The 22,097-nt window shown below is 58.3% G+C and overlaps 5 protein-coding genes across 5 annotated transcripts; all 5 read left to right on the top strand.

Moving 5' to 3' along the window:
• Window positions 1–44: 44 nt before the first annotated feature.
• On the top strand, window positions 45–2,567 carry CDEST_10872 (Putative major facilitator superfamily, MFS transporter superfamily; the record flags this gene model as incomplete). Its single annotated transcript, XM_062927028.1, has 14 exons — window positions 45–203; window positions 267–322; window positions 384–445; window positions 508–549; window positions 608–649; window positions 713–757; window positions 816–1,033; window positions 1,099–1,379; window positions 1,441–1,464; window positions 1,520–1,752; window positions 1,812–1,991; window positions 2,046–2,059; window positions 2,180–2,294; window positions 2,353–2,567. 14 exons carry the CDS (start codon window positions 45–47, stop codon window positions 2,565–2,567), a joined length of 1,686 nt encoding a protein of 561 aa, XP_062783079.1.
• A 2,486-nt stretch (window positions 2,568–5,053) lies between these two features.
• CDEST_10871 (uncharacterized protein) lies at window positions 5,054–5,602 on the top strand (the record flags this gene model as incomplete). Its single annotated transcript, XM_062927027.1, has 1 exon — window positions 5,054–5,602. One exon carries the CDS (start codon window positions 5,054–5,056, stop codon window positions 5,375–5,377), a length of 324 nt encoding a protein of 107 aa, XP_062783078.1. The 3' UTR covers window positions 5,378–5,602.
• Window positions 5,603–5,607: 5 nt separating this feature from the next.
• CDEST_10870 (Putative S-adenosyl-L-methionine-dependent methyltransferase superfamily) lies at window positions 5,608–7,962 on the top strand. The gene is made up of 5 exons (XM_062927026.1): window positions 5,608–5,937; window positions 6,109–6,609; window positions 6,721–6,922; window positions 7,023–7,268; window positions 7,388–7,962. Exons 1-5 carry the CDS (start codon window positions 5,856–5,858, stop codon window positions 7,587–7,589), a joined length of 1,233 nt encoding a protein of 410 aa, XP_062783077.1. The 5' UTR covers window positions 5,608–5,855; the 3' UTR covers window positions 7,590–7,962.
• Window positions 7,963–9,329: 1,367 nt separating this feature from the next.
• Window positions 9,330–17,112, top strand: CDEST_10869 (Putative Acyl transferase domain superfamily, phosphopantetheine binding ACP domain, thiolase; the record flags this gene model as incomplete). The annotated part of the gene is made up of 4 exons (XM_062927025.1): window positions 9,330–9,365; window positions 9,429–14,813; window positions 14,893–15,593; window positions 15,657–17,112. The coding sequence occupies 4 exons, from the start codon at window positions 9,330–9,332 to the stop codon at window positions 17,110–17,112; spliced, it is 7,578 nt and encodes a 2,525-aa protein (XP_062783076.1).
• A 1,439-nt stretch (window positions 17,113–18,551) lies between these two features.
• CDEST_10868 (Putative PA domain, peptidase M28, PA domain superfamily) lies at window positions 18,552–20,130 on the top strand (the record flags this gene model as incomplete). The annotated part of the gene is made up of 2 exons (XM_062927024.1): window positions 18,552–19,330; window positions 19,419–20,130. 2 exons carry the CDS (start codon window positions 18,552–18,554, stop codon window positions 20,128–20,130), a joined length of 1,491 nt encoding a protein of 496 aa, XP_062783075.1.
• Between the last annotated feature and the right edge of the window lie 1,967 nt (window positions 20,131–22,097).

Here is a 22,097-nt window from a genome sequence, read left to right as displayed (position 1 = left end):
GACCTCACGACGTCCAGCAACCCCGCGACATCGAGCCAGCAGCCATGGCGACAGTGTTGGCGAAAGATTCAGTTCGTAAAGGCGAGGATGGGCAGCCATTGCTTTCGCTGGAAGGTGCGCCCCCTTTGGGAGCACCCGTCGAGGAGAAGCGCTTTTGGTTCCAGCGAGACAAGTCTTACGACCCATTCGCCATCGCCACCCAGGTATGAGACGCGCCATCAACGCCGAGGCCCTACTGGGTGAGCCATGATGCTGATGATCCGAAGCCGAGCGTGTTCGACGATCCAGATACTACCGATAAGTACCATCCCCGACCTGACTGGTGAGTGACCCTTCTGAAATCGGGTAGCCACATCGCATAAAACTCACATGGACGACTGCAGGGAGAATTATCACCGGTTCGACCCACTGGCTCGGTGGACATGGGCAGAAGAGTATGCTCTAGGTAAGGAAAACGCCCGCTTCAATCTCTCATGTTCATCACACGTGTTCTGACAAGCCCGGTAGTGCGCAAGATAGACCTGAAGATCATGGTCTGGGCCTGCATCAGTTGAGTTGCATCCTCCGATTGGTGATGATAAAAACATCTGCTGACCGCGTCGACCAGTGTTCATGGCACTTGAACTTGACCGCGCGAACATCAGTCAAGGTACATCGCTCTGCGTAAATGAGTACGAGGGCGGCATGAAGGTCTAACGTCAGTGTCGTACAGCGAACACGGACAACATGCTTGGTGATCTTGGCATGACCACCGACGGTTCGTTGCCACCACGGACTGCCCCGATATCTCAAATCGAGCTGACCCGTCCACACAGACTTCAACCTCGGCAACACCGTCTTCAAGCTTGCGTTCCTCTGTGCCGAACTGCCGTCTCAACTGGTATCCAAGTGGGCAGGGCCAGACCGCTGGATACCAGCACAAATGGTGCTGTGGAGCATTGTCGCCAGCAGCCAGTTTTGGCTGGGCGGGAGAGACTCGTTCCTCTTTTGTCGAGCGCTCTTGGGCTTGCTACAGGGCGGCTTCATCCCGGATGTAAGTGTACCGGGACCAAAGACGCAGGAAACCACTGAGCTGACAATGTTCGAAAATCGTCAAAGGTTATCCTTTATCTTTCTTATTTCTACAAGCACCACGAGCTCTCTCTGCGGCTCGGGTTCTTCTGGACGGCCATGAGCACCGCAGACATCCTATCGGCCCTCTTCGCGCACGGCATCCTCCACTTGCGTGGTTTCCAGGGGCACGCAGGATGGAGATACCTGTTCCTCATCGAAGGGCTGTTCACGCTCGTGATCGGCATCTTTGGGTTCCTCCTCATGCCGGCGGGACCCTGCCAGACAGCCAGCTGGTTCCGCGGCAAACGCGGCTGGTTCACCGAAAGGTGAGTCCAAAACCAGCATTGCGAACGTGTTCTTCGAACTTGTCGCTGATGAGCAGCGCAGGGAAGAGACGGTCATGGTCAACAGGTAAGCACCCTAACCTATCTATATAAAGGAGGTAGGTTAAAATAATACAACTAAGAGTGCTCCGCGAGGACCCAGGAAAAAGCAGCATGCACAACCGCGAGCCCATCACACCGCGTCTCCTCTGGGACAGCCTCAGGGACTACGACCTGTGGCCGATCTACCTCCTCGGCCTGACCTTCCAGATCCCCATGACCCCGTCGTCTCAGTACCTGACCCTGACGCTGCGCAACCTGGGCTTCGACACCTTCCAGTCGAACCTGCTGGCCATCCCGTACACCGTCGGTCATAGTGAGTTGAGGGCGTCCCGAGACACTGCTGCTGTTTGTGTGGCTGATTGTTCGGTGCAGTGATTACCATGCTCGGGATTACATATCTTGGCGAAATCATTGGCGAACTCACATTCGTTGCCATGTCGAGTCAAATTTGGGCGCTGCCCATCTTGATCTACCTCAATGTTGTGAACACCGCGGAAGTTAACAGATGGGTTCTGTACGCCGTCATCACTCTTCTTCTCATGTACCCCAATCGTAAGTTTTCCATCATCCCTCTCTCCTGAGAAGCTGGACTGACTTTTGACGCAGCTCATCCTATCCAAGTAAGTTGCTGCAGCCCATCTCATTCTCGTATCATCAACGGAGAAAACCTGGTCGTTGAGGGCCCTGGAACCCAGACTCGCCGAGTCCGCCATGTTGCTAATGCTGACTTATTCATCAAGGTCGGATGGAACAGCCGCAACTCCAGCACGGTTCGCTCACGGACCGTCTCTGCTGCCTGCTACAACATGTTTGTGCAGACGAGCGGGATCATCTCGTCCAACGTCTATCGATCTGGTAAGCTCCTCCTGGCCTGACTCTCGTGTCGTGCGATGCATGCTCACATCAGCCCCAGACGACGCGCCGCTGTACAAACGCGGCAACCGCTCTCTTCTCGGGGTCGTGTGCATGAACCTGGTGCTCTATCCTCTGGTCAAGGCCTACTACGTCTACCGCAACAAGAGACGCGACAGGATCTGGAACGGCATGTCGGCGGCCCAGCGGCTTGCGTACTTGGAGACGACCAAAGACGAGGGCAACAAGCGGCTGGACTTCCGGTTCAGTCACTGAGGCCAGAGGAACTGACAAGAAAGCTCATGGCAAAACGCGGACGCCAATGATCATCTGGGGAGGGAAACGATGGTTCAGCATCGGGGACTGGAGGTTGACTGAACTGCATGCATCTGCCAGAGAATGAAGAGGACACATACGAGACCACGAAGACTTACGGGTAGCTTTTGATAGATTTGAGAGCGCATTTTGCATCGCATCGAATGAAGATTAGAAGCCGGATGAAGATTGCTTTGGCGTCTTGCCTACATTTAGGGGGAAAAACAAATCACGAGAGCCATAGATCAAAACTTGTTCCCTTGGCTTTCGTTCTCGGTGCTACCCAATCACTTCCAACCGTCGCCCACTAAGTGATCGCCTCGTCGCTTTTCAACTAGAACACCCAAAAAGTCGCGCCAGCCGATGTCGTCTGGTTCGCCAAGCGACACTAAACCAGTATCACGCTCGTGTCGGCTTGCCTTGCTCGACGGCCAGCCCACGTGTAATGCCGCGCCGGGTGCGGATACAGGGCCGAGCCGAAGACCCGTTGTGGGTTCAGCCGGATCGAAGCCGGATCGCTGGAGCAGGTGAGCGGGCCTAGCCAGGGTGTTGGGTGTGATCACCGGGAAGCCGTGCCGGAGAACGAAATATTAGATCTGCCAGTTCCACTCGTGGGAGTTGTATGTGGTGGCGAGAATCAGCCAGCTGGATTGGGCTTCAAGCGGGCTCTCGTCGAGGGAGTGATGGCCATTTTCTCATTCCGCTTAGAGATCAAGAAAGCCACCCACTGGTGGGATCAACAGGGTCAACCAAGACAGACCAATTGGATCAGCGACGTTACATCTTAAATGACTTCATTGCTAGTTGACCATGTTTCAGTTGAGGAGTACACTCGCCTGAGGAAGTGCAGATAGGACCTCTGTTGAAACTTTCCGACGAACATGATGGGAAAAAGTTCCACCACCAATACCGGAAGGCCCCGGAATAGCTTAAGCCAGCGCCGAGGCTCGTCCCTGAGCTGGACATGAGGAAGACCAACACTGCCACTTGATGAAGACGACAGTCTTGTGCAACATGGTGTAGACGTTCCGGCAGACCCCTCCATGTTCGGGGAAGACCCTAACCGTTGCATCATCGGCCAGACGGCGTCACCATTGGGCCTCCGTGTCCGTCGGACATTGCCTTCCAGCCGCCCCTCCAAGTCCTTGCCTCCAAGTTGCAGAGAGGGCTGCAAGCGACGACCGAACCCCCCCCCCCCCCCCCAACCAGGACAGCGGCGGAAAAGGAAATCTCGGCGAGCTTGTTAGGGCCGGCGAACGCTCCGTTTCTGGCAACGTGCCGACGGGCGGGCACGCCAGAATTGCTGAGACTTTTCGTCACGATTCCTTCGGTCGATGCATGATGTCGAACCGACGCGGACGAGGACGCGAAGTATGGTTTCTTTTTCCTGCTCTCTCGCAAACAGACCACCCCTCTTTCTTTCTTTCTGTCCTTCTCTCTCTTACACCATCTGCAGTTGTGCCAAGCGCCGTGTGAGATGTGATGTGAGACAGGATCGAAAATCGAAAAACATCTCTGTCCAACAACGGGCGATCGGGGGCCAAATTCGCATTGGAAGCAATTCTTTTCTTTTTTTCTTTTTCTTTTTCCAGCTCCGTCATCCACACCATCTGCAGGACCGTGTAGGAGGTGAGGAGGTCACCGCATCTCGATCCTGCCAGTGAACACGCGCGAACGTGGAGTTTTCGTATTGTAGGAGCGTTGATTATGCATGTGTGCCGTGTCGCCTCGGCCATCGTGAGGAGGGAGGGAGGGAGGGAGGGAGGGGAAGGGCCTTTTTGCTTTTTCTGCAGACAACTCGATGCAGCGTGTTTCTCAACGGTTTTTATGGGTGCAGTTGTTGTTTGCTTTCCTTGGGTGGAGCGTGGGATGCTTAGACGAAAGCCAGTTTCGTCTGGAATCGATCGACAGGGCCGGGCCGGGGGGAGCAGGGATTCCAGTTTTGAACCACGAGATGGGTTGCTTGCTCTCGAACATGCATTTCTTCCTGGCATGATGGGTTTTGTCTCGACAAAGAATCCGTGTTTGTGGTTCAAGTTATTCCGGGGCACCCAGTAACCAAAGGGAAGACTCCCTACCAACAGTACGCATACGGGACTCGTCCAGCCCCCGTTCAGATTCCCATGGCAGCAGCCAGTCAGCAAGGGGACGGGATACCTTAATACGGCTGGGAGCAGGGGAAGTTGATGTGTCTCCCCGTCCCATTTCCCATCGTACTGATAACCGGGCACCTGGGAATGGCAGAGCAGCGTGGACAACCCCTGAATGGACCCGGTCAGCGCCACCCCGACCTTCCCAGCATCTGTATGAGGAAGGGTGGGTTGCCACACCCCCGCAGGGTGAGGGGCAGCAATACCGGGCAAATTGAAAGCTCACATGGGACGGCCCAATGGTGTTAGCGGCAGCGCCGAGGCGGTCTTGACGTCGCACTAGACTGAGAACAGTCCATGTCTGCCTGTGTCGCTCCAGCTGGCCATCGACCTGTATGCGTGCGAGGCTGCACCTCGAGAGAGGTCAAATCACTTCTTGGCGAAGCCCTTACCGCTCTTGGCCGCCGCGAGGCGAGTGGTGGCGTTGTTCCGTCGACCAGCCAGCCCTTCAAGGTTGCCTTCTGTCTCACCGGCAAGTCGAGACTGGGCTTCGGATGTGGTCATCGAACCTCATGGGCTGGCGTCAGTCAAACACTGCACTGCACGTGTGAGATCTCCCGGCTGCTTTCTCCTTCCAGATCGATCCCGCCGCCTCTTATCTCTCGCTTCTCTCCCTCCTGATCTGCTTTCTCTCATCTCTACACACACAACACTTGTGTTACCAACGGCCGCGCCCCCCCATTGTCTCTCCGCCTCTTCGGGTTCTCGAGCTAGGATCATAGCAGTACGCTTTTAGCCCAGAGGAAGAGGAAGCCAGACCTCCTTGTCGCTGCTGGGGAAAGCCCGGACCTCGCGGCGCAACGAACCCCGCCCTGGCCCCAAACAAGCTTCAGCCTGTGTTCACCAGGGGGTGAAGCCTGACTCAAGGGTCATCCAAGTTGGAAGAGCTCTTTTTTCTTGGAGCAAGAACCTCTGCGATTAGACAATTGCCATCCCATCCTCTCTCCTCGTTTGTTTTCGTCTTCGCGGTCTGCCTTCGTTTATCGGGGTCTCTTACGCTTTGGAAACAGCCCAGCGCGGTCCTCGTGTAACCCGATTGACGACACATCAGAATAGATCTACGGGCTGCATGCCTTTCGGCTACAAAACAAAGAACTAAATGGCGACAACAAGCACGGGTAGTAACCTCGGCAATCCCGGCGGGAGTCGTCCTGCCAGCCCGCCCCGCGACAGCGCTGTCGGTAAGTCGAACCCCCATTGTCTGTCCACACATGTCCTTATCGAAGCAACTATTGTTATGCGAGCGGAACATAGCCCCTGGGCATACTCTCAAAGGCGCCGTGGGACACTCAATGATCCCGTAGTCTTGAACCTTGAGAATGTGGACATGCGTGTTGACAATCCCATCGCAGTCCCAGCGTCTGCACCGCCGACGGCCAGCGGTTCCGGCACCGAGCAGATACCCGCCACGGCATCCGGCACAGAAGCGGCGACGGCATCGACCGACCAAGCTACCAACCCGGGCCCAGACGCCGCGGCGGCGGCCGCGGGCATCCCCGCTCTCGCCGAGGAGACGCCCGTGGGAGACACCCTCGAGGCCGGCGGCACTGATGATGACGACGAGTTCACGCCGAGCGTCTTCGACGAGGGCTCGATCGCCGACGATCGGACCGATTCGACGTCGCTCAACTCGAGCGTATACGAGCACAGCTTCCGGAACGGCCGGCGCTACCACAAGTTCCGCCACGGGCGGTACCCGATCCCCAACGACGAGACGGAGCAGAACCGCGAGGACATGCTGCACGCCATGATGCTCGAGGTCACGGACGGGCGGCTGTACTTCGCGCCCATTGGCGACAGCCCGCAGAAGATCATCGACCTCGGTACCGGGACTGGCATCTGGGCCATTGAGAGTGAGTGCCTGGGTCTTCCCCCGCCGACGCCTCGATGTTGTGACGAGACTTCGGGGCTCGGTCCGAGGAGACGGTAGTTGAAGAACCGGCCGGCTGACGAGTCCATCACAGTGGGCGACTTGTTTCCCAGCGCCGAGATCCATGGGCTCGACCTGAGTCCCATCCAGCCCGTATGGGTGCCGCCGAACGTCAAGTTCCTCGTCGACGACGTAGAAGACACCTGGCTGAACGGCAGGAACTTTGACTTTGTACACCTCCGCAACATGGTCCCGGTGCTCAAATCGCCCGTCAACCTGTTGCGGAACGCATATGAGTGAGGACGCCGAGCACACACGCAACCCAACCTCCCCCCCCCCCCCCATTTTTTTCTTTCTTTTTCAACACGGAAAGCGATTTACTAATGGAAACGGCAGACACATGAAGCCCGGCGGTTGGGTCGAGCTGCAGGACGTCGACGGACAGGTCCACTGCGACGACGGGACCATGCCGCCCGACTGGCCCCTCGTCCGCTTCACCGACCACCTCGTCGAGGCGTTCGCCAAGTTCGGCACAAACTCCCACGCCGCCGTGTTCGGGCGGCAGTACCTGGAGCAGGCCGGCTTCGTCAACATCCAGCACCACACGGTCAAGCTGCCCTACGGGACGTGGCCCAGGGATAAGTAAGTGCAGCCTATATCACTTCTCTGTCACTCTCAAGACATATACTTCTATACATCTGTATACGATGAGAGATCGATGTACAATTGGGGCCAATGTTGACTTTTTCCCCCCTCCCCAGAACGATGCGGCTGGTCGGCATGTACTACCGCACGGCGTGCGAGGACTTCTTCCCCGCCGTCGGCGCGATCCACTTTGAGATGCTGGGGTGGAGCAAGATCGAGATGGAGGTTCTCTTCGCGCAGTGCCGCAACGCGATGAGGGACCCCAACGTCCACGCGTACGGCAAGATGCACTTCTGGAGCGGACAGAAGCCTGTTTGAGACCGCCATCCGGTGGGTGGAGGGTAGTAGGGGGATTGAGGGATTGGGAAGCGGCTATACGGCTGGAGACAAGAGAGTATCGGAAGCTAGAGCACGATGATGGGCGGTGATTGGATGAGTCTTGCTGCATGATAAGTACGTCGTGGATGATACCAGGATCGGTATTGATGATGGTTGGTACGACACGGCGTTTCCATCGTGATCTGAGTAAGCGTCGAGACGTACGCTTAGGCGAAAGACGGCATGGGGAAGAAGAGAGTTAATTACAGTTACAGCTTCCCATCCAAGAACACAAACTAATGCAGTATTGAATTGCCTTAAACGGCCCATCACTGGTCTAGAGGGGGGTCACCTGCATCCGGCCGTTGAGGTAGAGGACTCTTGTAGACAAGATTTGTCCACGCCGGCGGGAGTTCAGGTTGCGTGCATGGAGAGTTTAGCAGGGCGCGTAATGCGTCCAATGGGTTGCAGGTTTCGATACCCGACAGAACCAACTATTGGTTGAATTTACGTAGGCTATTGTCGTGCATTACTCCTGATCGGCCCAATTGCTTGTTTTGTCTGTGGGCGGCATGGTGATTGAGACCCTGGCATTGGGGAGCGTTTGCTTCAAGTTGCTCCACGCGTGTCTGAGGAATGTTCTTCTCGCCTAGGCATCGTAAGCTGTTCAGAATCGATACAGCGGGGATTTCCGCTTCCGGAGAGACGGTTGTATACATGAAATTTCGTCCAGGTTAGGAACCAACACACAATACGTATGACCGAGACCACCGGGACTGTACCGCCACAGTCGGCCCCCTCGGCCGTTTCGGCCCCACATTCCGGGCCGGACTTTGTGGCGGTGCGCTACTTCTTCTTTCCGAAAACGGCACATGGAGGCCGGAATCGGCCGTTGCGCCAGACCAGTCTTCTTTAGGCAGTCGGCTGACAGTGTTGTACAACAAATCCTGTTGATTTTAGCCTTTTGTCCCTTGTTACGGTAGTGTACGCTTAGAATCTCCATTCGACTCTGTATGTAAGATGATTCATTGCCGGTTATCATGGACTGTTGTCGGTGGGAAGACTACAACTCAGTTTCGCGTTGGCTCGGCGCTTAACATGATGCTGATGCGTTAGCTGGACAATGACCATTACTCGCTTGATAGCGATGACCAGCTGGCTCGACGCGTTGGGGGGGCCATTGGGCTACGTGTGCTGATCGATGGGTGATTAAGAACCGTCGGGGCAGATCGCCGCTGACGTGTGTTCTCTATCGCATCCTTCCGCAGCCCAGCCCTATCGCTGATGCTTACGTTGGACGTTTACATGCAATTAAGCCAGTAATGGTACCTGTCGTCCAATAGTTCAATGCAGCCAAACGCGTCTCCTCGACATAGTGGACGTGTTGATCGGCATCTATTCTCTCTCATTGGAGGTGTCAGCGTTGTATGCTCGGCGTTCTTGGTATCTAGGCAACATCAGCGCTGCATTGACCAACGCGAGGTGAGATTGCTGACGCCAAGCAGGCCCGATGTCCCAAACGAGACTGATGACAGGTGAAAGGACGTCCTATGGACCAAAGGTCGGCCATGAATAAAAGACGAAAAACCCAGGGGGGGATGCTTCAATCATCAAATTTTAGAGCTATTGCTTTTGCGTTGCTCTTGTTCTTCTCCAAATCGATATTCCACGGTAGCAGTGTAGTCACACTTGTCAAAACGAGAACCGCACAAGAAGAAAGTACCATCATCCTCCACCATCATGGCGCCCTATCTGGACTCCGTACCAGACTTAGCTGTGAGTGTAACAAGTCACTAGCATAGAGAGAGGAACGGCAGCTGACTTACTCGGAACTCCCAGACAGATGGTAACCCCACGACCACGGCGGCCGGGGCAGAGCCCATTGCCGTCTGCGGCATGGCCCTGAGGCTCCCCGGCGGAATCTCGACCCCCGAGCAGTTCTGGCAGTTCCTCGTCGACAAAAGAGACGCGCGGGGCCCCATACCCGAGACGAGATTCAGCGCGGCCAGCTACTATTCCGAGGCCGCCAAGCCCGGCCATATCAAGACGCAGCACGGCTACTTCCTGGACGACTCCGTCGATCTCGCGGCGCTCGACACGACGTTCTTCAGGATGCCCAAGAGCGAGGTCGAGCGCGCCGACCCCCAGCAGAGGCTGCTCCTGGAGCTGACGCGGGAGTGCCTCGAGAGCGCGGGCGAGACGGAGTACCGCGGCAAGACGATCGGCACCTTTGTGGGCTGCTTCGGCGAGGACTGGCTCGAGACCCTGACCAGGGACAGCGAGGTCGTGGGCCAGTACAAGATCACCGGGTACGGCGACTTCATGCTCTCGAACCGGCTGGCGTACGAGTACGACCTCAAGGGCCCCAGCATGACCATCCGGACGGGCTGCTCCTCGGCGCTGATCGGCCTCCACGAGGCGTGTATGTCCATCAGCCACGGGCAATGCGACGCCGCGGTCGTCGCCGGCTCGAACCTCATCATGGCGCCGGGCTTGTACGTCAGCATGTCGGAGCAGGGCGTGCTCTCTCCCAGCGGCTCCTGCCGAACCTTCGACGCGGGCGCCGACGGGTACGCCCGTGGCGAGGCCGTCAACGTCGTGTACGTCAAGCGGCTGAGCGACGCCGTCCGGGACGGGAACCCCATCCGCGCCGTAATCAGGGGCACCTCGAGCAACGCGGACGGCAGGACGCCGAGCCTGACGATCCCCAGCTTCGAGAGCCACGAGGCCATGATCCGTCAGGCTTACAAGATGGCGGCCATCGGCGGGCGCGACATCGCCGACACGGGCTTCTTCGAGTGCCACGGCACGGGCACCGCCGCCGGGGACCCGATCGAGACGACGGCCATCGCCAAGGTGTTTGGGAGCGCCGGGGTCTACATCGGCTCGTGCAAACCCAACATCGGCCACTCGGAGGGCGCGTCGGGCATCACGTCGCTCATCAAGTCGGTCCTGGCCCTCGAGCACCGTACCATCCCGCCCAACATCAAGTTCGACACGCCCAACCCCAAGATCCCCTTCGCCGAGACGAACCTCAGGGTGCCGGTCGCGCCGACGCCGTGGCCAGAAGACCGCGTGGAGAGGGTCTCGGTCAACTCGTTCGGGATCGGGGGCGCCAACGCGCATGTCGTGCTCGAGTCGGCGGCAAGTTTCCTCGGCCGCCCTCCCGAGAGCCCGTCCGTCTTGGAGCTGTCAACCCTGCAGAGAGAAAGGGTACATCTCGTGGTGTATTCAGCCAACACGGCCGACTCTCTGAGACGCCAGGTCGTCAACAACCAGAAGTACATCGGCGAACACCCTGGCTCCCTCGACGATATCAGCTACACGTTGGCGTCCCGGCGCGGCCACCTACCGCACCGGGCATTCTCGGTGATGCAGGACGGCGTCGAACTTACCACGTCGCCGTTCGGGAAAGCGCCCAACACGCCCGCGGACCTCGCGCTCGTCTTCACCGGCCAGGGGGCGCAGTGGCCGCAGATGGGGGCGGAGCTGCTCAAGACCAACCGCGTCTTCGCGCAGTCCCTGCGGAGGATGGACAAGGTCCTGAGCCTCCTTCCGGACGGACCGGCCTGGACCCTGGTTGAAGAGCTTCTCAAGCCGGCAGAGACGAGCGGTCTGCACAGAGCCCATCTGTCCCAGCCGGTGTGCACGGCGGTGCAGATCGCCTTGGTGGACACCCTCCGCGAAACGGCTGGGATCAAGCCCTTTGGCGTCGTCGGCCATTCTTCCGGCGAGATGGCCGCGGCGTATACCGCCGGGAAGCTCACTGCCAACGAGGCCATTGTTGCGGCATACTATCGCGGGATAGTCTCTTCCGAGGTCACCAAGCCCGGCGCCATGGCTGCCGTTGGTATGGGACAGAAAGACACGCTGCCGTTCCTGAAGCCCGGTGTTGGTGTTGCCTGCGAGAACTCGCCGTCGAGCGTGACGATCTCTGGTGACGCAGCCATTGTCGAGGAGGTCCTTTCGCACATTCGGGAGTCGAAGCCGGATACCCTAGCCCGTCTACTGAAGGTCGAGAAGGCTTATCACTCCCATCACATGAAGGAAGTCGGAGATCACTATCTCTCGTTGACGTCTCCCCATATCAACAGCCCCAGAGGTCCTGGTCCGTCTGGCCCGTACATGTTTTCCTCGGTGACCGGAAGTCGACTACCACAAGAGACGCCGACGGATGCAGAGTACTGGAGATCCAACCTCGAGTCGCCGGTGCTCTTCAGTGCCGCCATCTCCGCCTTGGTTGCCGAGCACAAGGGACAGAGGAGCAGCAAGCCGTTGGCGTTCCTCGAAGTCGGGCCGCACTCGGCGCTGGCCGGGCCCTTGCGTCAGATTCTCGCACAGGAGTCCATCAACCTGTCCTACGCGTCATGTCTCGTGCGGTCCAAGAACTCCACCGAGTCCTACATGGCAGCCCTCGGCCAGCTCTGGCAGCACGGGGTCGAGGTCGACTTCGACCGCCTCACGAACCCCGACGGCACCGCCCGCGTGGTCCCGGACCTGCCGGCCTACCCCTGGCAGCACGACCACTCCCTCCTCTTCTCGAGCCGCGTCTCTGACGCGTGGCGGTTCCGTAGGTTCCCCAAGCACGAGATCCTCGGCGTCCGCGTCGCTGAGAGCAGCGAGACCGAGCCCGTCTTCCGGAACGTGCTGGCGCTGGACCGCGTGCCCTGGATACGCGACCACAACATCAGAGGCGACGTCGTCTTCCCCTGCGCGGGATACGTCGGCATGGCCGGCGAGGCGGCGAGACAGCTCTGCCTCGGCTCTGGCGGCGGGGGCGGGGCCGTCTTCTCCGGGTTCGCCATGCGCAACGTCGTCATCGACATGGCCATGGTCCTTGCCGAGAATCGGTCCACCGAGATCATCACGAGCCTGCGGCGGGAGAGGCTGACGGACAGCCTCGACGGTGCGTGGTGGGAGTTTACCATCACCTCGCACAACGGCTCGGCCTGGTCGAAGCACTGCAGCGGCCAGGTCCGGCCGTTGCAGAGTCCAGCCCGGACACCGGTCGACCGCGCGCCGGGGCTTTCCCGCGGTGTTGGTTCGGCCAAGTGGTATCAGGCCCTGCGCAAGGTCGGCGCCAACTACGGTCCATACTTCCAGGGTTTGGCGGACGTGAGTTGCTCTCCGACCGGCCACCGTTCCAGGGGCACGGCGACGCACACGATCCAGGACGGCACATACTACCCGGTCCATCCTACCAAGCTGGACTTCTTCCTCCAGCTCTTCAGTGTCGCGGCCATGAAGGGGGTCGGGCACAAGCTCGACAAGATGAACGTCCCGACCTTCATCGAAGAGCTGGAGGTTTACCACTGCGACTCGGAGATCCAGATGGAGGTTGAAGCAACCCAGACGCCGCGCGGATTGCTTTGCGGGGGCGGCGAGGGCGTCGGAGACAGTGGCAAAGTTGCTCTCGCGGTCAAGGGAGTAAAGCTGAGTCCTCTCGAGAACGATGTCTCCGAAGAGGACGCAGACCCTCATGCTGGGGCGCGTGTTTTCTGGCAGCCGGACGTCGATTTCTTGAACATGTCGGACCTCATCAAACCGCATCCGGGACAGAAGAATCTTCAGTTTGCCCTCGAACTCACTTTTTCATGCATCAAGGGAGCTTTGCAAAGACTGGAAGGGGTTGAGACTACCCAGCCGCACCTTGCAAGCTTCCATGCGTGGATGAAGAAGCAGGAAATCCCAGCAAACACCGCTGCCGACATCAACTCAGTCTTTGACAACAACAACAACAACAACAAAAACAACAACAACAACAACAACGAGTCCCGGATGGAACCGTTCTCGTCGTTTGCGACCGCTGCTAAGATTGTGCTCGACAACATCGTGCCGTTCTTCAGAGGCGACGTCGAGCCTCTCGAGGTACTCATGCCGAACAACGTTCTGACCGACGTCTACAACTCGCTGAACATCACCGACAGAGAACCGCTCTTCCGGGCACTCGGCCATTCGAAGCCCAACCTCCGCGTGCTGGAGATCGGCGCAGGCACGGGCGGGACGACCAACAAGGTCTTGCAGTGGCTGCGCGGCCCGACGGGAGCGTCGCTATACTCATCGTACACTTACACGGACATCTCGGCCGGCTTCTTTGCAACGGCGAAGGAACGTTTCGGGACGTATTCTAGTATGCATTTCAAGGCGCTCGACATCTCCCGGGACCCCCTCGAGCAAGGATTCGAAGCCGGGTCGTATGATCTCGTCATCGCGGCCAACGTCCTCCACGCCACCCCGAGCCTGAGGGAAACGCTCGCCAACGTCCGCAGGCTGCTGCACCCGGAAGGGAGGTTGTACATGGAAGAGCTCTCCCACGACGCCCTCCCTCTGAACTTCATCATGGGGGTGCTGCCCGGCTGGTGGCTGGGCGCAGACGACGGCAGACCGGACCAGCCGCACGTCTCGACGGAGCGATGGGACACGGAACTAAGGAGCGCCGGCTTCGATGGTCTCGACGATGTTGCTTTCGACTCGGAGAGGCCGAACAACCTGCTCGCCTTCATGACGGCCAAGCCTTCTCGGGACATTCCCCTTCCAGGGACCGTAACTATCCTGCACGACGCGGGTTCCATGGATCTTGCGGCCAAGGTTCGGGATGCCTTGTTACAGGATGGGACCAGGTCTATCACCCTCCACGATATCTCAAATGAGCTACCTTCGACGACGGAGGACCTCATCTCCGTGGTCGACTTACAGACGCCCTTCTTCGAGAACATCAGCGCCGAGACCTTTGCAGTCTTCCGGAACCTCGTCACCAGGGCGTCGGACCAACAGAGCGGCATCTTCTGGCTGACCCGGTCTTCGCAGCTCGGGTGTCCGGACCCGAGATGGGGGGAGGCGATCGGCGCGGCGCGGTCCATCCGGAACGAGCTGAGCCTGGACTTTGCAACCTGCGAGGTCGGGCAGATGGACGCCGTGTCGCTCTCGGCGGTATCGCGTGTTTTTACGAAGTTCCAGCAGCGTCGGCACGAGGATGTCGTGTCGCCCGAGTACGAGTACAGCATCGTGGACGGGACGGTGCACATCTCGCGACTGTACCCCGTCAGCGTCAGCGCCGAACTGCGGGCCAGCCACGATCTGGGCGCCGAAGACATCGTCGACCATGATCTACAGATCGGCAGATACGGCCGCCTGAACACGCTCCATTGGGCTCCGAGAGGGCCCAGAGCCCTCCTGGGCGACGATGTGGTGGTGGAGGCAAAGGCTGTCGGCATGAACTTCAAGGTCAGTTAACCACCCACCCCCCTTTACTATCTCATCGTGGATGCTGTGTGGACGCCCCCCTCCAACTCACGATTCGCAGGATGTTCTCATCGCCATGGGCATCGTCGACTCGAACATCGGAAGCCTCGGCCTCGAAGCCGCCGGCGTCGTCCGCCAGACCGGGCCTGAAGCCAAGGCGCTCTCTCCGGGGGACCGGGTCTTCGTGTTCGGCGGCGGGTGCTTCTCCACCGGCATCGTCATCTCCGAGAAGCTCTGCGTGAAGATCCCGGACTCGCTCAGCTTCCAAGACGCCGCGACCATGCCCTGCGTCTTCTCGACCGTCATCCACGGCCTTCTCGACGTGGCCCACCTCTCGGCAGGCGACTCCGTCCTCGTCCACTCCGCCTGCGGGGGCGTCGGCTTGGCCGCGCTGCAGATCTGCAAGATGACGGGCGCTGAGATCTACTGTACCGTCGGCAGCGAGGAGAAGATACGGCACCTCGAGGACACGTTCGGCATCCCCAGGGAGCGCATCTTCAACTCCCGCGACGCGTCGTTCCTCCCGGCCGTTCTCGAGGCGACGCGGGGCCGAGGGGTGGATGTGGTGCTCAACTCGCTCAGCGGCGACCTGCTCCACGCGTCCTGGAGCTGCGTGGCCGAGTTCGGCAAGATGGTCGAGATCGGGAAGCGGGATCTCATCGGCAACGGGAGGCTTGCGCTGAACGTGTTTGAGCTCAACCGCAGCTATCACGGCGTGGATCTCGGCCACCTCATCGAAGTCAAGCCGAAGGAGGGGAACAGGTGAGTAGTAAATGTTGGTCCATATGGGAAAATGGGCACATCACTAACAGAGGTCGTCCCCAGGTTGCTCAAGAAGATTGTGGAACTCTACGAGCAGGGCCATATCGGTCCCATATCCCCCTCAAAGGTCTTCGACGCCGCCGCCGTGGAGGAGTGTTTCCGATACATGCAGAAAGGACAGCACATCGGGAAGATTGTCATGTCGATGGACGGCCTCTCTCGCGGCGCGCAGCTCGGCTCGTCTTCCTCTTTCAACCCGTCCTTTGACCGCGATGCCAGCTACCTCCTCGTGGGCGGACTCGGTGGCCTGGGCCGCCTCGTGTCCAACTGGATGGTAGAGCACGGCGCACGAAACCTCGTTTACCTGTCACGGAATGGCGGAGGGGAAACAGAAGACAACGACAGCTTCTTCAAGGAGCTCGCAGACCAGGGGTGTACTGCGACCGCCGTACGGGGAAGCGTCACCTCCCTCGCCGACGTCAAGAGAGCCATCGGCGCCGCATCGAGGCCCGTCCGAGGCGTCATCAACCTGTCCATGGTCCTTCGGGACCAGAGTTTTGCCAAGATGTCGCACGAAGAGTGGGAGACGGCCGTGGGCCCCAAGGTGCAGGGCACGTGGAACCTCCACAACGCCTGCGCGGACGCCGGACTGGACCTCGACTTCTTCCTGCTCTTCAGCTCCATCTCGGGCGTCGTCGGCCAGCGGGGCCAGGCGAACTACGCTGCGGCGAACACGTTCCTCGACGCCTTCGTTCAGTACCGCCAGGCCCTCGACCTGAGGGCCGGCGTCGTCGACATCGGTGCCATGGTGGACTACGGCTACCTCGCCGACAACCCGGCGCTGATGGAGAGGCTTACCGGCCATGGATTCTACGGCATCCGGATCCCGCAGCTCCTCGACGCGCTGGCCCTCGTCATCAAGCAGAGCCGCGGCGAGAAACGGCCAGCGGCTTCGGCTTCGGCGCCCGGGTTCGTCAACGACTCGCAGCTCGTCATCGGCCACCGGAGCCTCACGTCTCTGGCCGACGCCGCGAACAGGGTCTTGTGGAAGGGGGATCGCCGGATGGGATTCTACTTCAACTCGGACGGCGACGGGGCGGCGACATCGAACGACTCGTCCGACCAGGGCGCGCTGGCCTCGTTCGTCAAGTCCGCGGCGGCCGACCCGGGACTCCTCTCGTCGCCCGACTGCTCTGCGTTCATAGCGCGCCAGATCGCCGCGCACCTCTTCCGCCTGCTGCTGAAGCCGGCCGAGAACGAGGACGACATCGACGTGGGCATGTCGCTCCAGGACGCTGGGCTGGATAGTCTGGTCGCGGTGGAGATGCGCAGCTGGTGGAAGGGGGCGTTCGGGTTCGACATTAGCGTCCTCGAGATGCTCGGCATGGGAAGCATCGCGGCTCTTGGTGAGAGGGCTGTGAGGGGGTTGAAGGAGTGTGCAGGGGAAGCTGGAGAGAGTCAAGACGGAGGCGGGGAGAAGCACGACACGGAGGGCTACTTGAAGTTGAAGATGCCGTGATTTGAGGCTGTAGTTGGTATGGACATATTTAGAATCACGCTTCTCTTGTCGGGTCGTTTCGGTGAGGAATTCATCCTCGGGTTCGTTGAGTACGAATGGCTTACATGTGAAGTCCTCTTGAATATAACCCTTGACAATCATTAACAGGTTACAGGTTACTTGATGTCAGAAAAGTCACAATTTTGCTACATGCTGGATACAAAAACACCGGTAAAGTTGAATATCTCATACCATATGAACTTATTAATGGGTTCCGTTTCGTTGAAGTTGAAACGACTTGCATATCAATTCGTGCCAACTGCAACCCTTCACAACTACGCGACCTGTCTTTACAGGGCTGCCATTAAGCTTTCAGTAGACACTGGCTCCCTCTTCAAGGTTTAGACGAGATTCCACTTCCCGTCAACTAACAAAAGTCTAATGGAGCCGCAGAGGTTGATTTGATGCCACCCTCACAGGTATTCGATGGGGATAGTACCATCTACAATGCGTTCTATGCTTTACAGAGACCCTGTGAAGAATGAAGTAAAACAGCCAACCGTCATGAGCGTCTTGGGATATGTTCGGTAGAGACAAGGATGGCCAACTCTAGTCATGAATAGTCATGAACACCCCTGTCATTCTGCTAACAGGGGGGGGGGAGAGACTTACACACGGTTATTACTTGCAAAGTCACCAATGTGCGATAAAATCAGTCAGAAAAAACCTAAAGCCCAGACAGAAGACTTGGATGAGGGTGGTCGAGTACGGAGACTCCAAAGCGGAACAGAGACGGACACCCACCCACCGCTAGTACAACGGCTCCCCATGACGGTATGAATCATGACAAGGCCGCGGCTGGCCACGGCGGTTTTTAGCCATTGACCTATCGGAGAGTCAACCATCGTTGGGTAGTATTGCCAAGAATAAGCTCGCCGCGCAATCGCCATGGCGCGTTGGGCCCGTTCCTGGATCGGGCAGGTCGCCTTTTCAAGTCACTTGCGCCAGTGGAGCAATAAAAAGAGTCTCTGTTTACGGGCTTCCTCATTGAGTCTTTCTCTCTTCTTCCCCGCGTTCGTGGCAAACCTGGTTCACCCCCCCCCCCCAGTCATGAGAGTTCGAAAGTTCCACGACCCTGGGAGGGCGAGCAGGCCATGATGAGCGGCGTGGCCCAGCTTCCTTATCTATCTCCTTGGCGGGAATTACGCGAGACGCATGTGTTACCGCCATTACGGGTGGGAGTATTAAACATCTGCAGCCGGCCGCCGCTCTCAAGTTCTTGTCTTGCAGAAAGAGGTCACTCCGCTCAGTCGTCTCCCACAGGTTCCCCGTCGACTCTTCGTTTCCTGTCACCTAATCTGACAGACTCTTTTTTTTTCTTTCTCATATCCTCCTTGTTCCAGATCCTTTCGTTAGGATTGCAACACGTTGTTGTCGACGACGACGACAACCCTACCAAGATGAGAACCGCCGCTCTGACTCTGGCGCTGCCCGCGCTGGCCAGCGCCGTCAAGTGCAAGCCCTACGTCGAGTCCGAGAAGCTCCAGGAGCTCATCACCATCGAGGACCTGCTCGCCGGCTCCCAGAAGCTGCAGGACATCGCCGACGCGCACGAGGGCAACCGCGCCTTCGGCGGCGGCGGCCACAACGCCACCGTCGACTGGCTGGTCGAGGAGCTCGAGAAGCTCGACTACTTCGACGTCTACAAGCAGCCCTTCACCGAGAGCTTCGCCGGCTCCAAGGCGACCCTCAGCGTCGCCGGCGCCGCCGTCGAGGCCCGCCCCATGACCTACACGCCCGCCGGCGACGTGACCGGCGCGCCCCTCGTCGCCGCCGCCAACGTCGGCTGCGAGGCCGCCGACTTCCCCGCCGAGGTCGCCGGCGCCGTGGCGCTCGTGTCGCGAGGCACCTGCAACTTCGCCGTCAAGGCCGCCAACGCCAAGACCGCCGGCGCCGTCGCCGCCATCATCTACAACAACGACGTCGGCCCCCTCTCGGGAACCCTCGGCGCCGCCTCCGACACCTACGCCCCCGTCGTGGGCATCACCCGCGACGAGGGCCTGGCCTTCGCCGCCTCCCTCGCGGCGGGCGAGGAGGTCTCGGTCGACCTCAACATCATCTCCATCATCGAGGACCGCGTCAACTACAACGTCATCGCCGAGACGCGTGGCGGAGACCACGACAACGTCCTGATGATTGGAGGTCACTCCGACTCCGTCTTTGCCGGCCCTGGTATCAAGTAAGTTTTGCTTGTCTGTTTATTCCGAGACGAGGGACTTCGTATGTATTACTTGTAACAAAAGCCTAACATGTAATCTTCTTCTCAGCGATGACGGCTCCGGTACCGTCGGCGTCCTCGTGGTCGCCAAGGCCCTCTCCCAGTTCACCACCAAGAACGCCGTACGCCTCGGTTTCTGGGGCGCTGAGGAGTACGGCAAGCTCGGGTCGTACTTCTACGTCAAGCAGCTCAACGGCTCCGACGAGGAGGTGTCCAAGATCCGCGCTTACCTCAACTTCGACATGATCGCCAGCCCGAACCCCATCCTGGCCATCTACGACGGCGACGGCAGCGCCTTCAACTTCGCGGGCCCCGCGGGCTCCGACGTCATCGAGAAGGACTTTGAGCAGTTCTTCGAGGCCCAGGGCCGCGGCCACGTGCCCACCGAGTTCAACGGCCGCTCCGACTACGCCGCCTTCATCGAGAACGGCATCCCGTCCGGCGGCCTCTTCACGGGCGCCGAGGGCATCAAGACCGAGGCCCAGGCCGCCCTCTTCGGCGGCGAGGCCGGCGTCGCCTACGACGTCAACTACCACCTCATCGGCGACGACATCAACAACCTCGACAACGACGCCTACCTCATCAACGCGAAGGCCATCGCCCACAGCGTCGCGCTGTACTCGATGAGCTGGGAGACCATCCCGCCCGTCTCGCTCGCCAAGCGCCGCTGGGACGCCGACACGGCGCAGCACCTCAAGCGCGCCGCCGAGCTCACCGGCCACTCCCACGACGGACCCTGCGGCGGTGGTGCTCACGCCTAAACGGGCGAGGGGGTTGCCATCGTCTCTTGCAAACGAAGACGGAATGGAATCTCATCTGGGGGTTTTCTGAACCCCGAAAAATAGTAGCTAAAATCTAATTACTGAATGAGACATGAATGGACGAGGATCCTTAGTAGTAAACACTTTAACGGCTTATGACATGATTGTTGACTGTGCTGCAATGTGAATGCCAGTGAAGCACTTGATGTGCGACGGAGTCTCACATAGACGAAAGGTTTAGAATTTTTGAAAGTATGCTCGCTTAAGTTTTTTGTTCTTCAAAAATCCCAGTAATAGTGTAAATGTCATAAATCGAGACATGACAATTTTTCCTATAAGGTAAGGAACATTTCAAGAGACTAAGCGCTGCGTGTCACACAGCTGTCACAGGTTAAGGTGTCTCTTGGGCTATAGGGAGGACGACTGAAGGTAGTTGTTTTGGTAGTTGTTTCGAGAATATGCTTCTGAGAGGAAGACGAACACTGCTTGCCAATTAGCGACACTTTGCGTGTACACTCTTCCATACATAGAATAACAGCCTGTCTAGCGCGTGCTTCAACCAATGCAAAGAGTTCCCAACCCACGTGCAGTCAATTGACATAGTGTGCCTTGATCCAGTGTGTATCCCATAGCATTCGTTGGTCTCAAGTAGAGAGAGAGAGAGAGAGTATTGGTCTCTCAGACAGACACAATATGCTGTGACCTAGAGAGTGGAGAACATGTCATCTCTTTGCAGTAAAGCCGTCTCTCTTACCATAGGATGCGTTACATCCGAAGGACCCTAGATGCGTGTCAATCCTAGCAAAAACCCTCGCGGGACTGCAAGGCAACGCAAAGCAGGAACCACTGGGCTCAGTTCCCGTGTGCTTGGTTCGCCGAGAGAGATCGACACTCGATCCACCGCGGGCCGTGATAATCAAAGGGGGGGAAAGGGGGAGAGAAGTCGTGTCGTGGTTGAAGAGGAAGATGAGGCCGTAGAGGTTCTTAAACAAAGCACAGCCATCAAGGTTCACAGCAAAGTTGGTTGCTTTTGACCCGACAAGTCGGACACTAGCAAATGCAGGTCATCCTAGAGAGATCTTCTCGTTGTTGGTCTTGAAAAGCTTGTTCCAACTTGTCGACTCTTTGAGAGACTTAGCGGAGATGTTTTTCAACGTTGGCGAGGTGGCAGAGGTTTGTTGAAGTTGAGTTCCGAGTTGCTTAGCCGCATGTGCGAATGCCACCCCAAGTTTTTGTTTTGTTTGCTGAGTTAGAACGCAAAGAAATGATATTTGTGGATTCCTTTCGCAACAACGCCATAGTCGTGGAATGTCTGTGTCGTTAGCAGTTCAAAAGTATGCAGCAACTGCGGTGTGGTTTGCTCTGCTCTCGTGATAATCCGCGATGCTCAACACCAAAGGCATGCTTGCCGATGCCGGTATCTGGTCGATAATAGATAGTCTCGGCCAATTGGAGGCTACCGGGGCGGCTTCCCAGTCAGGCATAAGCTGCCGGGACAAATCCAGAGCGATAACCAGCAAAGACAAGACAGGGAACATGGCGAGTTGGAAAAGGCAGAGCACGCAAGGGTCCGGGGGGGTTCGCCATCAATACAGGTACATATCAAATTGCCCGCCGGCGCCCCCTCCCCGCTTTGCCCAGGCTTTTAGGTCGCATACGGTTGCCAAGACTCTTAAGCACATGCCTTTCCCGTCGTCTTGGCCCAGCGCCTCATTCTCGGTTTCTCTTTCCACACTTGGGGGGGGGGGATGAGCAACAAAGAACTATGAGCGCAACTTGGCGCGACTCATAACGCCATGCCGGGGACGGATAGCGATTACGGTTCTCGTTTGGGGCCCCAGATGAGTCGTGGCAAGTTGCGGTAGCATGCAGTTAGTTGGCTAGCCAGCCATGGTTATCACAGTTCTGATTGAGATGATTTCCTGCGTAATCATTGAGTGAGACCAGGGGGGGGGGGGAAGAAGTCT

This window comes from Colletotrichum destructivum, chromosome 7, assembly GCF_034447905.1.
Source record: "Colletotrichum destructivum chromosome 7, complete sequence".
Taxonomy (NCBI): Eukaryota; Fungi; Ascomycota; class Sordariomycetes; order Glomerellales; family Glomerellaceae; genus Colletotrichum; species Colletotrichum destructivum.
The sequence above is the reverse complement of the archived record's forward strand: the minus strand, read 5'-3'. Positions and strand labels throughout refer to the sequence as shown.

Excerpts from the sequence above, each read along its gene's own strand:
- CDEST_10870 (XM_062927026.1), top strand. The coding sequence starts at position 5,856 with ATGGCGACAACAAGCACGGGTAGTAACCTCGGCAATCCCGGCGGGAGT. Across the intron at positions 5,938-6,108 it reads GCCCCGCGACAGCGCTGTCG|TCCCAGCGTCTGCACCGCCG; the intron begins GTAAGTCGAACC and ends ATCCCATCGCAG. Across the intron at positions 6,610-6,720 it reads TGGCATCTGGGCCATTGAGA|TGGGCGACTTGTTTCCCAGC; the intron begins GTGAGTGCCTGG and ends AGTCCATCACAG.